Source organism: Cyprinodon variegatus, unplaced genomic scaffold, assembly GCF_000732505.1.
Source record: "Cyprinodon variegatus isolate N-32 unplaced genomic scaffold, C_variegatus-1.0 Scaffold1343, whole genome shotgun sequence".
NCBI lineage: Eukaryota > Metazoa > Chordata > Actinopteri > Cyprinodontiformes > Cyprinodontidae > Cyprinodon > Cyprinodon variegatus.
This window is the reverse complement of record NW_015151796.1, coordinates 1-12,738: the sequence shown is the minus strand read 5'-3', so window position 1 is coordinate 12,738 and position 12,738 is coordinate 1. Positions and strand designations below refer to the sequence as shown.

The 12,738-nt window shown below is 35.9% G+C and overlaps 1 protein-coding gene across 1 annotated transcript in view; it reads right to left on the bottom strand.

Moving 5' to 3' along the window:
• Window positions 1-12,252, bottom strand: part of LOC107102925 (contactin-4-like) — a 20,099-nt gene extending 7,847 nt beyond the window's left edge. The window contains exons 1-9 of the mRNA XM_015402389.1: window positions 12,187-12,252; window positions 9,604-9,721; window positions 7,876-8,034; window positions 7,548-7,697; window positions 4,835-4,905; window positions 4,326-4,560; window positions 3,944-4,059; window positions 3,528-3,714; window positions 258-370 (exon numbers count right to left, since the gene is read on the bottom strand). Of these exons, the coding sequence (XP_015257875.1) occupies window positions 258-370; window positions 3,528-3,714; window positions 3,944-4,059; window positions 4,326-4,560; window positions 4,835-4,905; window positions 7,548-7,697; window positions 7,876-8,034; window positions 9,604-9,721; window positions 12,187-12,252 (1,215 nt within the window). The remainder of the gene's footprint in view (window positions 1-257; window positions 371-3,527; window positions 3,715-3,943; window positions 4,060-4,325; window positions 4,561-4,834; window positions 4,906-7,547; window positions 7,698-7,875; window positions 8,035-9,603; window positions 9,722-12,186) is intronic.
• Between the last annotated feature and the right edge of the window lie 486 nt (window positions 12,253-12,738).

Sequence of the window (12,738 nt, the reverse complement as noted above, 5' to 3'; positions counted from 1 at the left end):
TGGTTTGGTCATCAGAATATGATCTGCATATTAATGAACAGACACACACAAAAAGGTTTGCACACCCTGACTGCTGACATCCAAATAAAAATCACTTTCAATCTTTTTAGAAGATTTGTTCTGCACATACAAGCACATTTGCACCTGTAAATGTGCTGTAATAGTTTTAAGTACGATGTAAATGTAGATGGACAAGTTGGCTATTTAAGACTATGTACTCATCTCAACCTCTTTAACCCAAAGTGTGACATACTCACCTTGTATCCTGTGACTTCAGACTCATTCTCCAGGGCGTGGACCTGGTCCCAACTCAGAATGACTTTAGAGTTGGAAGTACCCCACATTATTCTACCTGGGGCTTTACTGGGAGCTAGAAAAAGACAACAGGGTGAAAGATGAGTGGGAGAGGAAAAGATGCAGATGGTTGAATCAATAAATAACCCACAACCATATTAATTTGTAGGAAATCTCATTATTAGCCTGTCAGGCCTCTGTTAGTAGGGAACTCTGCTAGTGGACTATTCTTAACTGTTAGTTCAGCGTTGTATGGAAAATGCTGTATCATCTAATATCAGATAATGTTTGAGATGTTTAAATGCCACATGCCTGTCTGAAAGTGTTTTTCCCTCAGTTTCGAAGAACATCTCTGAAGGCCTGTTTCACTCTTATCCAACATACAGGCTTATGATATAATAATACATGCTACAGAGGCCATAAAGCTTGAGTATGATGCATTTAAGGTACAAGAAAGGTGTGGGGAAAAAAATCAATTTTTGTCAATATTCATCTCCATGATAAAGTACACTGTTTGATCGTAAATCAGATATGCACATATAAATCTGTCCATACAGCAAAATCTTTGTAATAATGACTGGAAATTTTCCTGGTTGAGAAATCCTTTATTATGGTTTTCAGCTACAGTTCACTTATCAAGGGCATACATGTCAATATCAATTTATGTCTTTAATTGTTTTTTTGAGCCCCTCTTTTCTTCCACTTTTCTGTTTTAGAGAATATCAATGGCTGAAAGAGAGATTTTTAAAGAAATATGTAAAATGATTACAGCAGCGAAGCTGAAGTTGATTGCCTGAGCTAACTTACATGCGGCATCCCAAGTTTTATCATTGCATCTACTCTGAATAACACACCAGTGCTATTGTTAGCATTCTCACATGATTATCCAACCTCCAAGCTTTATGCTTTGCACCAAGACTACGTGATTCTTTTCCAAATGTCAAGTCAAAAACTGCAATTTTTTTATTTTTTTTTTAACCAAAATTGTTATATTTATTCAGATTTTCCTCTTAACAAACTCTTAGCATATGCATCAGGCTTCAAGGTTTTATTGTTTTAATAGTCCTTAATGCGCTATTGTCCAGAGTCCATTGCTTTGGGACTTTATTGTTGCCTGGAATACAGTCATTCATGAATAGGGAATACTTGCATAAAATTTTTAGGTTGTTTTGGGCTCTTATAGCATCTCGTCTTTATGAGCTTTTTAAGTTATTTACCTCAATCCCAAACCCTCTCAGGTAAAAAAACAAACAAAAAAAACAAATACTATCAAGTCAGTTGTATATAAAAATGTGTGGAAGCCCAAAAACATCTATTGGTTTGTGCTCCCAGAACAATGAAATTTCTCACCAATTTGTGCCATACTATATGTTGAAGATGCACCTGTTTACAAAACAGGGCAATGCTCTATGTGACTTTTTCTCCTTAATTTAAGATTGGCTCTGATTGGTGCAGACATGAATGAATATCCCTGATTCAGAAATCCAAACCTTGATTCTTTTTTCGTTTTGCAGGGCAAATCTGAGTAGCCTCTCTGCTCTAAGTTTTTGTAGTTCAGTCTTCTTAATGATTTGCATACATTAATAAATAATTTTACATATCCATTACTTATATAAAACAAAATAATAATGATCATTTTTTCATGTTTATAAACAGTGGAAGACAGCAAGTATGAAATAACCTGTTGTAGGCTACTTATTCATTGGCTGTCACTATGTAGGTTACTGCTATGATTTTCAAATAGATAGAAGATATACAGCTGAAAAACCTTCTAAGCAGCTGTTGGATTATTATTTTTATTTTTTTTTACCAAGGCACCTTGTGACTCTCCTTTCTTCTTTTACTTGCTACTTGTACCTCATAAAAGTCACAAAAAGCATGACATCAGAAACCAAAGAAAGCTTGGAAAAGGTAAAATCATATTCTCATTATCCATTTGCCACATATTTATTATAGTGTGAAAATATTTCTGTTATTTTATGAAACTAAAAAAAACAAAAAAAACAATTGTTTCTTATATTTTCATTCTTGGTTTTAAATTGAAAAACAAATGAACTAATAATGATACATGGATTCTCTTCTATTTGGAAATTTGTTTTTTGTTTTTTTTATTGAGATTATATTACAAATAAAACTGATTGTCCGGGCCTATTCTTGGGTGTGTTTTTAGATTTAAAAGGCTTACTATAGCGACTGAAAAAAACTCTTGTTGTTTGCCTGAAATAACAACTAAATCCTCGGACCTACACCCATTTCTCCTGAATAAGGTTTTTATCTGTGGGCTGATTTACATATCAGCAAGGTATGAATGTTGTAGAACTAAAAGAAATATACAATTTATTTTACCCAGTGGGGAAATTTCTTACTGCAGAATTAGGGATTCTCTCAGCAAATGGCAGGGTGTAAAATTCAACACTGCGGTTCATTTGAGGCTTTAAAATTGAGTAGTTTCTGATCATTCTTAATCATTCGAACCTGTTACTTTTATCCAAGCCTGGTGGTTTGGGTCAAATGGTTAAAGCTTTAACATAATTGGAACATTTTGAACACTGCAAAGATCCAAAAGGCACATCCTAACTGATCTTGGAAAAGATAAACAAGGAAATATTAAAAATTTTGGAATTACCATCACACCTCCCTCACTTAAACCTCACTGTGGACTACAGTATTCTTTGTTGTCATGCCAGGAAACAAACCAATTTCAAAAACCAATTTAGACTATTGTTACAAATGAAAAATAAAGTGGTCATATAACCAGTCATTATAATTACTGATGAAACAAATTTAGAAGCTTGTTAAAGAGTTTTTTAGAAGTGCAACTTGCTAAAAGATATTCAGTAATTAGTAAATATCTAAAAGTTTATTGCAGCTGTACATATAATGACTGTATTAGAAAACAATGACAATAAATTCAAATTATTTGTTTTTAAAAATTATAAATTTAATTAAGATGTTTGACCCACCCTGCTTAGAAAGGCACATAATTAATTTAAATGTACATGTAAGTAACACACAAACTTATTAAAATAGCTGATGCAGAGGAAAAAATGAAAGGAGCTAATCTTCCCATTGTGAGTGTTTTCCACTTTCCTCATCTAATAGTGACTCAACAGACTTTGGCCTGTAAGGTAAGGTAAAAGGAAGAAAAAACAAACAAGACAGCAGCAGGGAAAATACAATACACAAAAGGACATTTCCATTCGCCAACAGCATCTTTTAAGTGGACCCCTTACGTGGTTTCTTGGTCGTGACATTGACTATGTAGCTCTGTGGACCCACTCCAGCGCTGTTATAGGCCCGCAGGGACATGTAATAGGTACTGCTGCCCTCCAGATCCCTGATGAGTACTGATGTTTTATTCCCCTCTGTTCTGACCACACTGGCTGCATCCGGCTTTTCCTTCTCTCTCCAGTACAGCAGCTAGACACAAAAGATGTTCAGGTCACACTTCATCAGTTCCACTGTACACTTTTATTTCTTCCCTCTTTAGCATGGGGCATTACGTGCAATCTGATTGAAAAAATAAAAAAATAAATAAACAAAATGGTAGAAAAAAAAGGAGCACATTGCATTAAAAGGAATCAAATTCTTTTTGCAATGTTCACTGCATTTTTGCATGTCAAAGTAAGACAGCTTCTGGTGGTCTGACCTCATAGCCAAGGATACGTCTTCGGCTGTTGCTCCACGCCAGCGGCTTCCAGGTGACCTCGACTTCAGATGCTGAAACACTCCTCGCCCTTAGCTTGACTGGAGCTCTGCTGGGTTCTAAAACATACACATGATACTTAGAGTTTCATGCATTCTCTACACCCACATTCACACTATGACTAAACAATAGAGCGGCTTCATCTAGTATTTTTTTTTATAATTTCAAGAGAAAGATAACCTCTTTGGTGAATTTAAATCATTTTATTACTATTTTGGTGCTGTAGAAATTGTAATTTCTTCACTAATATTTCACACAAACATGTGTAGTCGCTGTTTAAAACATTTTTAATATCTGTCCGGAGTAGAATACTTATGGTATGCACCTTCTTCTGCTGAGTAGATGGTAGTAACAGGACTAAAAGGCCCTTCGCCCTTATTGTTGTAAACCCCAACTTTGACTTGATAAGGGGAGAAGGGAGGGATGCTTTCATTCTTAAAAACGTATCTTGAAGCATCAGGGGATGTGACGGCTGCCTGCATCCAGCCTTGTGCTCCGAGAGGGCGGAAAGCCACCACGTAACCAAAGCCTGGCCCGCTCTGCATTTCCTCTGGAACGGGCTAAGGAGGCAGCAAAAAACAGACAAAGTACTCATTAGAAGGAAGCTTTTGTGTTCCTCCTGATGTTACCCGATTCAAAGAAATATAGAAGAACTAAAGTGCTGAGTCAAAAAAACAAGCAAATCTTGTAAATTTGAGAGTCATTATTGTTTAACCTTACTTTTGTCGCCTCTAGTAGTATAAAATAGAACCGTATATTAAAAACCAAACACCAATATAACACGTACAACCAGGTAAAGCTTAAAGAATCACATGTAATTATCTGCACACTTACTTCCCACGTGATGACAAGCTCCGATCGTCCTCCACCACCACCGCTTACCCTCGCTGGAGTCACTCTAGGCACTAACACGCCAAAAACATTGCTTTGTTAAACTAACCGTATTTATCAATCAAGAAAGATAATATAGATTGGCAGTTATGCTGAACATGTAATAGATATTCAAAATGCATTAAAACTCATCCTAAAAGAACCAAAACATTGATCTTGTGCAAAATTTTGTTCAACTGCAGTTTATTCAAGTGACTTTTTAATAACCAGTGAAGCAGCAAAGAAATTATATATGTGATGTGTATTGATTGTTAGAAGATAATCCCTTTTAGGGTTTGGCTATAATACACAATAAAGCTATTGAAGCTACATACAAAAAAGGTTTCCTCTGACACAGTTCAGTTTAATTTGCCTTTTAAACACCTGGCATTTTGTATACGGCTTTCTTACTTAGCCTCTTGTTCTCTGAATCCAACAACAAACTCAAAATTCTTAGAAAAATCAAGCAGGGATGATAGATGTGGCACCTTTTTTCTTTTTAAGCATTTAATGTTGCCTTTAGTTGACTCATTTTAGTTTTTGAAAATAGGAAGCAGAGGCGTTGCAATGTAGTATCTTTTATTGAAATTCTTAAGTTATTCTAAAATGCTGAAGTGAGAGTTTTGATGAATTGGAAGACAGTGGGATACTTCTTAAGGTTTGCCTCTTGTCTTTGGCTCCCTGGTAAAAGTAAAATTGAATTTTAACATTTTCCTTCTACTTATAATGTCCTTAATAATCAAGTACCGTCTTATACTTTAGACCTTATTTTCCATATGTTCCCAAAGAACAGTAAGTATTCATTGCTGCAGGTATACTGCTAGTTTCTAAAAGTCAGGAACTAGCGTGCAGTTTTTTTTCTATAGAAAGCTTAAAACTTGCCCTTTTTAAAAAAATTTGATATTTTCATAGTCCTGGTTTTCAAAGGCTTCCTCAAAAACTATACTGCTGTAGGCATGATGTCTTCATTCATCTATTACTTATAATGATTACCTTTTTTGTGCTTTCCTTGATAACTTGTGTTGTTGTGTGACTGTCCTGTCCTTTCAGCCCTGAGCCAGTAGACACAAATAGCTGACCTCCCTAAACTTGGTTCTGCTTGAGATTTATTGTAATAATTAAGTCCCTTCCTTTTACAATGATAAACTTCTTGCTCAGCATCAGAGATTGGCACTAAACAAGGATTCAATCCCACTTGCTGGTTTTCTTAGACAGACACATTTTGTACTTAAAGGCAGTGTATACTTTGCAAAGTCTAGTATAATGTGGTAGTGCACTATATTATGTTCAAATATGATTCAGAATTTGATTAAATTTGGTTTGATTGTATTGGGATAAAAAAACAAAAATAGGTAAAGAAACTAAGACAGAACCAGAATTAAAAACTGCTAAGATATTCAGTTTAATAGTGGCTCTCTCACATATATGGCTGCCAACACGTGAATCATGTTTGGAAACAAGGCTGTGTCAAAATGTAAAGCTAATGATAAGAGAAAGGTGCATGTGCAAAATGGATTGTGAGAGAAGCTTGTTTTACTCAAAGCAACCTACAGGAGGACTCAGAGTCTGTTATGGTTGCAAGCAGAACCAGAATCTCCAATGGAATTGTATGTTTTTGTCATAAAAGCTTTATCATTTTCATATCTGATTTTTTTGAGTGTGGATAAAACGAATTTTGATGAATTAAACACCCATGAGGAGCTACTTTATTAAAAATACAACTTGATATACTTTTTCTGTGAATAATCATGAGCAAAGCGAGCCTACATACAGTATGCCTGAAACTGAAAACTGAAAACATTTTTGAAATCAACTTTCGTAAGACGGCCCAATATTATATGGTAACTATCATAAAACATAGAATTTGATAGTATCAATCAATCTATATTTTTAGTATTTTCATCATGTTTCTTTATCAATATTCTATTTGAACTTGTGTAAGACAGTGTTTCCCAACCGGGGGTACGCGTGCCCCTAGGGGTACGTGAGTGCAATGCAAGGGGTACACGAAAATATTTTATTTATCCGGTAGTAATATAAAATAGGGCTGGGATCTGTTTTGCTTTGTGAGGAGCCAACTGAATAATTGAACATGCTTTTATCAATCAAAAAGTAAGTTTTCTAATGCAGAGGAACAGACTAAATGTAGAAAACAGCCTGGTAGCAGCTGTTTTTCACACTGAGCTATCAGAGCTAATCAAAACAAGCTCATGTGTCTTGATGAAAACAAATTAAACTAATTAAGACAGTCTGACTATAACTTTAATTCTGTATTTTGTTCCCAATACATCAATTTTAAATGTAATTATAAGGGAGTTACTCATAGGAGCTCCAGTTTTATTTAAATACAGGTTTATAATATGATTTTATTTTGTATTTATTTTGATTCCTTACTAACTTCCAGGCAACATATTTATGTTGTTTTTTTCTTTGATGGACAGTATGAAATTATAAAATGCTCAAATTAAAAGATTAAGTAAAATTGTCTTTATTTCAGCTATTGTACATTCCACTTTTGGACAATCATCAATAATTTTGACTGTGAGGGGTACTCATGGTAAGCAAAAATGCCCAATGGGGTACACAAGTCAAAAAAGGCTTGGAAACACTGGTTTAAGAAAGGAGCAAGAAATAGACTTACAAAACAAACAAAAAAAAAAGTCCCAACAATACATACGCATTTCTTTGGTGCGGGTCTTCTTTGAGGGTTTGCTGGGCTCTCCTGTTCCAACACTGTTGGTTGCCAAAACTCTGAACTCATAGTCAACCCAGGGACTTAAATCAGTCACAGTGGCTGAGAGCTCTTTCCCCTTTAAAATTTCTCGGACTAAAAGACATATGATAAATAATGTTTCATCAGCACAGGAAAAAATATTGATCAACTTATGCAATGTTATACATATCAGCTCACAAATATTGTTTGAAACAAATAAAGATTTTCAAAATCAGCATATTTATATTTCTTCTGACCTACATAGATAGTCTCTCTAAAAGCATAAGCTTACCATTGGTAACAGTTTGCCATCCGAGGGAGAAGGGTGTTCTGGCCTGGATAGTGTAGCTGAGGATGGGGCTGTGGTTGTCCAATCCAGGCCTCCAAGACAGAGACGCAGTGGTCTCAGTCATCTCATTCACCTGACAATCTAATGGTGGGTCTGGAGGACCTGGAAGAATGATAAGTTACAGTCCACTTACACAGAAAGATAAACACTTGAAAGATTAATGAGGAGAAGAGGAAGAAGACGTTAGACATGGATAAGTTGGATCATGATCAGGGTTTATATACCAAATGGATTAGAAGAAAGTGAGATTTGGTGTAGCAGCTATTTTATTTAATAATGAAATGCAAACCTGACCAAAATGTAAAACAAATATAGATTGACAAAAACATAATGAACCATACCTTAAGAAGAATTAGACAATGTTATGATTTTTTCCTATATTAAATTCTTACAACACAATTCTCAAAAAAATTTTAAAAACTTATCTTAAATCTGAATGAATGAAATATTCTCACTGAATACTTTGTGCTGTACAAAGTTGAATGTGCTAATAATTTTTCCTGCAAAAAAAATTAACTTAAGAGTAAAAGAAAATCAGGAAGAACTTCTCTTATTTTTTTCAATAAGAAGCTAACCTGGCAGTAGCCAGACTGATATGTGTGGAACTGAGTTGAGTTCTACGTTATCAATCTAGGACGCCTGTCATTAAGTCTGTCCTTGAAAAGGAGGGACGTTTAGTACAATACTTCGAGCTGATTGGGTGACTGGCCAGCTAATGCCGTCTTCCATAATACGGTTTCAGCTAATCGTAACAGCGAATCGTGACTTTTTCACAACTAGAGCAGTAAGCTGGAAAATCAAACTTTTTCCAAATCCTGTAAGAAAAAAAGCAAAGACATCTTTCTAATCAACAAATGCACAAGGTGCTTTTCTTTGCTCCATTTTCAAACGTGAAATTGTCTGTATTTTAGTTAAAACCGAGTTAATTGCGGTATCGACAGGTGAGTCCTCCAGGTTAGCCATGTTTGTAATGCCACAGCAAGGCCCTTCTCAATGTTGTAATTCCTACATGGCCCACCCCAAGAAAACACTGCTGGCAAGTGTATGGTCTGACTCACTGGTTGTTAAGAGATGGACGTATTAGTGGTAGTCTTTTAAGATAGATTTGTTGTCAGACACAAAACTCAGATCTTGCGATAATCCAGCTTGCAGCGAAGGGTTAATGAGAAGCAGCCAAGAGTCCAGTATTTGTGAACCTGTCTTTAACTTTTTTACTCTTTTTTAACTTCTGTTTTCTGGAGTAATTCCCCACAGAGAACTACTTCAGCAATGAGACCCTTTGTTCCCAGTCACGACCTTTACCTTAATCAGAGCAACAGAATCCATGATGTCAGAAATTTTAGAATGAGACTTTTTCTAACAGCTCCTCTACCGAGTTAAATGGCAACAACTTTGTAGTCAGGGATTCTTGTTACCTTTTGACAGTTCACTTAATGCACTAAAATTAAACATTTAGATGTTTTTTTGCATGAGATAATATCCTAATAGAGGATAAAATGTAACAGATTCAACCTATCCGTGCTTGAGGTCCCATAGACCGTGACTGGCACTCTGGGATTCATACATCTAATGTGATGTATTCTTCTTGATCCATTCATCTCTGCAACTTTATGTATTTTGCATGCATTGGTAATTTTAAATCTTCTTTTGATAAATAAGGAGAGTCCTTACCTCTAACAACCACATCTGTAGCAATTGACACACTGTCCACCTTGGTCTGAACTGCACAGGTGTATTTCCCAGCATGGCTTAGTTGGATGTTCCTTATCATAATGTCACCTGCAGAACGCTGTTGATGTAGGTGAGAGAAATCAAATATAAGAAAAGTATAAAAAGAAACAAAAGGAAAACGAAGAAACTGAAAAAAAAAAAACCTGTTAGAATCACGAAGTTGCAGAAATGAATCAAGAGAACAGGTAAAGCATGTGAAATGTCAAAGCAATTTCTGGTGCCATTCTATTTATTTCATTAAGAGAAGAGAGGGAGAAAGCACTCATCCAGGGACACATCAAATAAACGAATGCTGCTTTTCATCTTCATTTATGAGGGCAGCTCTTTGTGAGGAATTAAAAGCTTTCTTTCAGCATCATCTTTTTATTTATTCTCCCTGCTTTCATTTAGTCTACAGAAAATGACTCAATGCCAAACACACAGTAAACTCTCAACTTTAAAGTTAGAGCTAATGTAAAGTTTATGCCTTATCTCGGAGACGAGAGAAACTGTAAAAGGAGTCGTGACTCTGGGAGCTACTTTGATGTATAATCAGGGACATTTTATGGAGATAAAATTCAGCTGCTCCCAATATTTCCCTCTTTGATTCAACCTGCCATCAAAAATATTTCAGGATGGAATGGATTGCAAATCTACCACTTAATCTAACATTTTATATCTAGAAGTTCTAAGCCTATGCAAGCAAATGAAGAAGTGAGTTGTAAAAAACCGGGTGCCCTTTAACTAAAGAAAGATAACTTAAAATAAGATCTTGTAAGAAAGAAAATGTTTACAAAATTTACGTGTATTTATAGACATCAATGTTAAAATCTAATCAAAACTGTCTTTAGTAGAACTTTTTTAAAGCAGGTGTATTTATGAAAAAACAACTAAAAAGAGATTCATGGCCACCTTTAAATGTGTCCATAGTACTTCAGTTGAGGGGGGATGGCATTCCCTTCTTAAAAAAAAAAAATCTTAAAAATCATCATCTTTCTTAAATCACCATCCCCCCATACCATCCCCTGTGACATTTTAATACTGAATGTGTAAAATTTCTACTATATATTAACAGTAATAACAATAATATTGCCCTTTCCACATTCAGCTCACGAGTAGCCTGAGCAAAATAAAGAAAATCAAAGAAGTGGCCTACCATGAGAAGGAAGCTGATCCCAGCGGGACATTTGTCCTCTGTATTTGTCCCTAACTATGTAGGGGCAGTGATAGCCATGCCAGTCCAGGGACTGACTGCAGTTCTACTGTAAGGTGCCTTGGTCAAGTTCAATGACCAGTGTATCTGACATTTAACAACCATACCATGCATATTGCTTTAGGTTTATAAAATATATTAATTAGGCTAGGCTATGTATGCTTTCATAAAAAAAAAAAAAATCCAACATCCCCTTTTTTTTTTTTTTTTTCAACTAGACTACTGGGGATCCATATTAATTCTACACATGCTGTCACTCTTAGCTCCTCATCCTGCTAATCAAATTTCCTTTCTCTAAAGATTGTATTAATTAATCCAGAATTTTTAGGGATAAATGATAACCGGATCACATTTGTTTCCAGTCATAGTCAAGCTGAACATGTTAGTAATTTGATTCAGTTTTTTTTCTTTTTTTCTGAATTTAGTATCCAGTTTGTAGCCTCATAATCAAGACAAATGACTTCTGGTGATCATTTGACTTATGGTTTCTAAGAAGAGGATTTGAATCAGATTCTAAGTGAGGTGTTTATAGCCTAATTGCAAGAAGTCCCTTTAAAGAGTCCAAAACGATATTAGAACTTGGGCAATATTTTCTCTGAGTAATACATTTGGCCACTCTAGCACCCACTGTTGTGAGAATTTTCTAGCCTCTAGTCATAATAAGTGAAAGTTGATTTGGTTTATGGCCTGACGAAGTGAATTAGTAATGCTCTTAGAAACTGCATAAGTTTTTCCGTGATGCAGTAATCCAACTTACTTAATCACTTTTCCTCCTGTCAGTAATGCTATTCCTTTACCTTTGGCATTTTACTACAGCTTTATCAATTAAAGGTATAGTGGAGGATTTTCGCAGTTTTTGAAAAGACCTGCCCTCTCCACAAAAAATGCATATGCAAAACCCTGTACTCACTCCTGTGAGGGAACGCCTATTAAACGCGTGTCGAGAGCATGCACGAGCCCATATCTCCTCTTGGATGTACAGAACGCAAAAATATGGTCGCTCAGATGGATCCCATCTCACCCATATTTATTTAGTAAAATTTCCCCGGAAATAAGACTGCTAGTACCTTATAAATGTATCATCTACTTGTATGTGTGTGTGCTGCAGTGGAAATTTGGACGTGTTTGAGGGGTAAATAAGGATCTGTGGCCACCATATAACTACTACCGATGCAAATTACAAAATTAATAAACTTATCTTCCTACCTTATGGAAAGTTACAATATAGAGGTAGTTAACTTTTACCAGCAGTGATGTGAAATGGATTTCTCCAAATAGCATGCTAAACTTTACCTGTCGAGTAGAAACGTAGGCATCAGTAGAAGCCCAACCTGTGCTCTCTTTCTTTTCTTCTCATACACTTCGTAGACATTTTCTCTCTTATGACCCTCCGCCATTGTGAGTAAGGTGAGCTTCAATGACTGGCTGAAACCGTAGCTCACCACATATATACGCCTTAAAGTGCGCATTGGCAGAAAAAGATAGCAACCTGGGGATGAGCACGTAGGACGGCCTTACGTAAACATATCACCAGGATGATTGGCAATTAGGAGGACCACTTATTTTGATGATCCACCAGGAAAAAGAACATCCTACACTATATCTTTAAAGTTACCTTTCATAGGTGCACACCATCTGCTGTCAAGAAGGACAGATTTTTACAGCAGAGAGGGAGCATGGGTGCTGAGATAGAGGCAAACATGACGTTGGTTGGCTGAGGGGCCATAATGTGGGCGAATGTTCAGCATTCATTGATTGCTCTCACAGACTAAGAAGAGAGAGGCACTGAGGCCTGCAGATTCAATGATAGCATTCCTGAACTGGAAGTGCTCGCTGGAGCCGAAGGCTAAATGTTCCAGTGATTTGCTTATTATGTCCAGAAC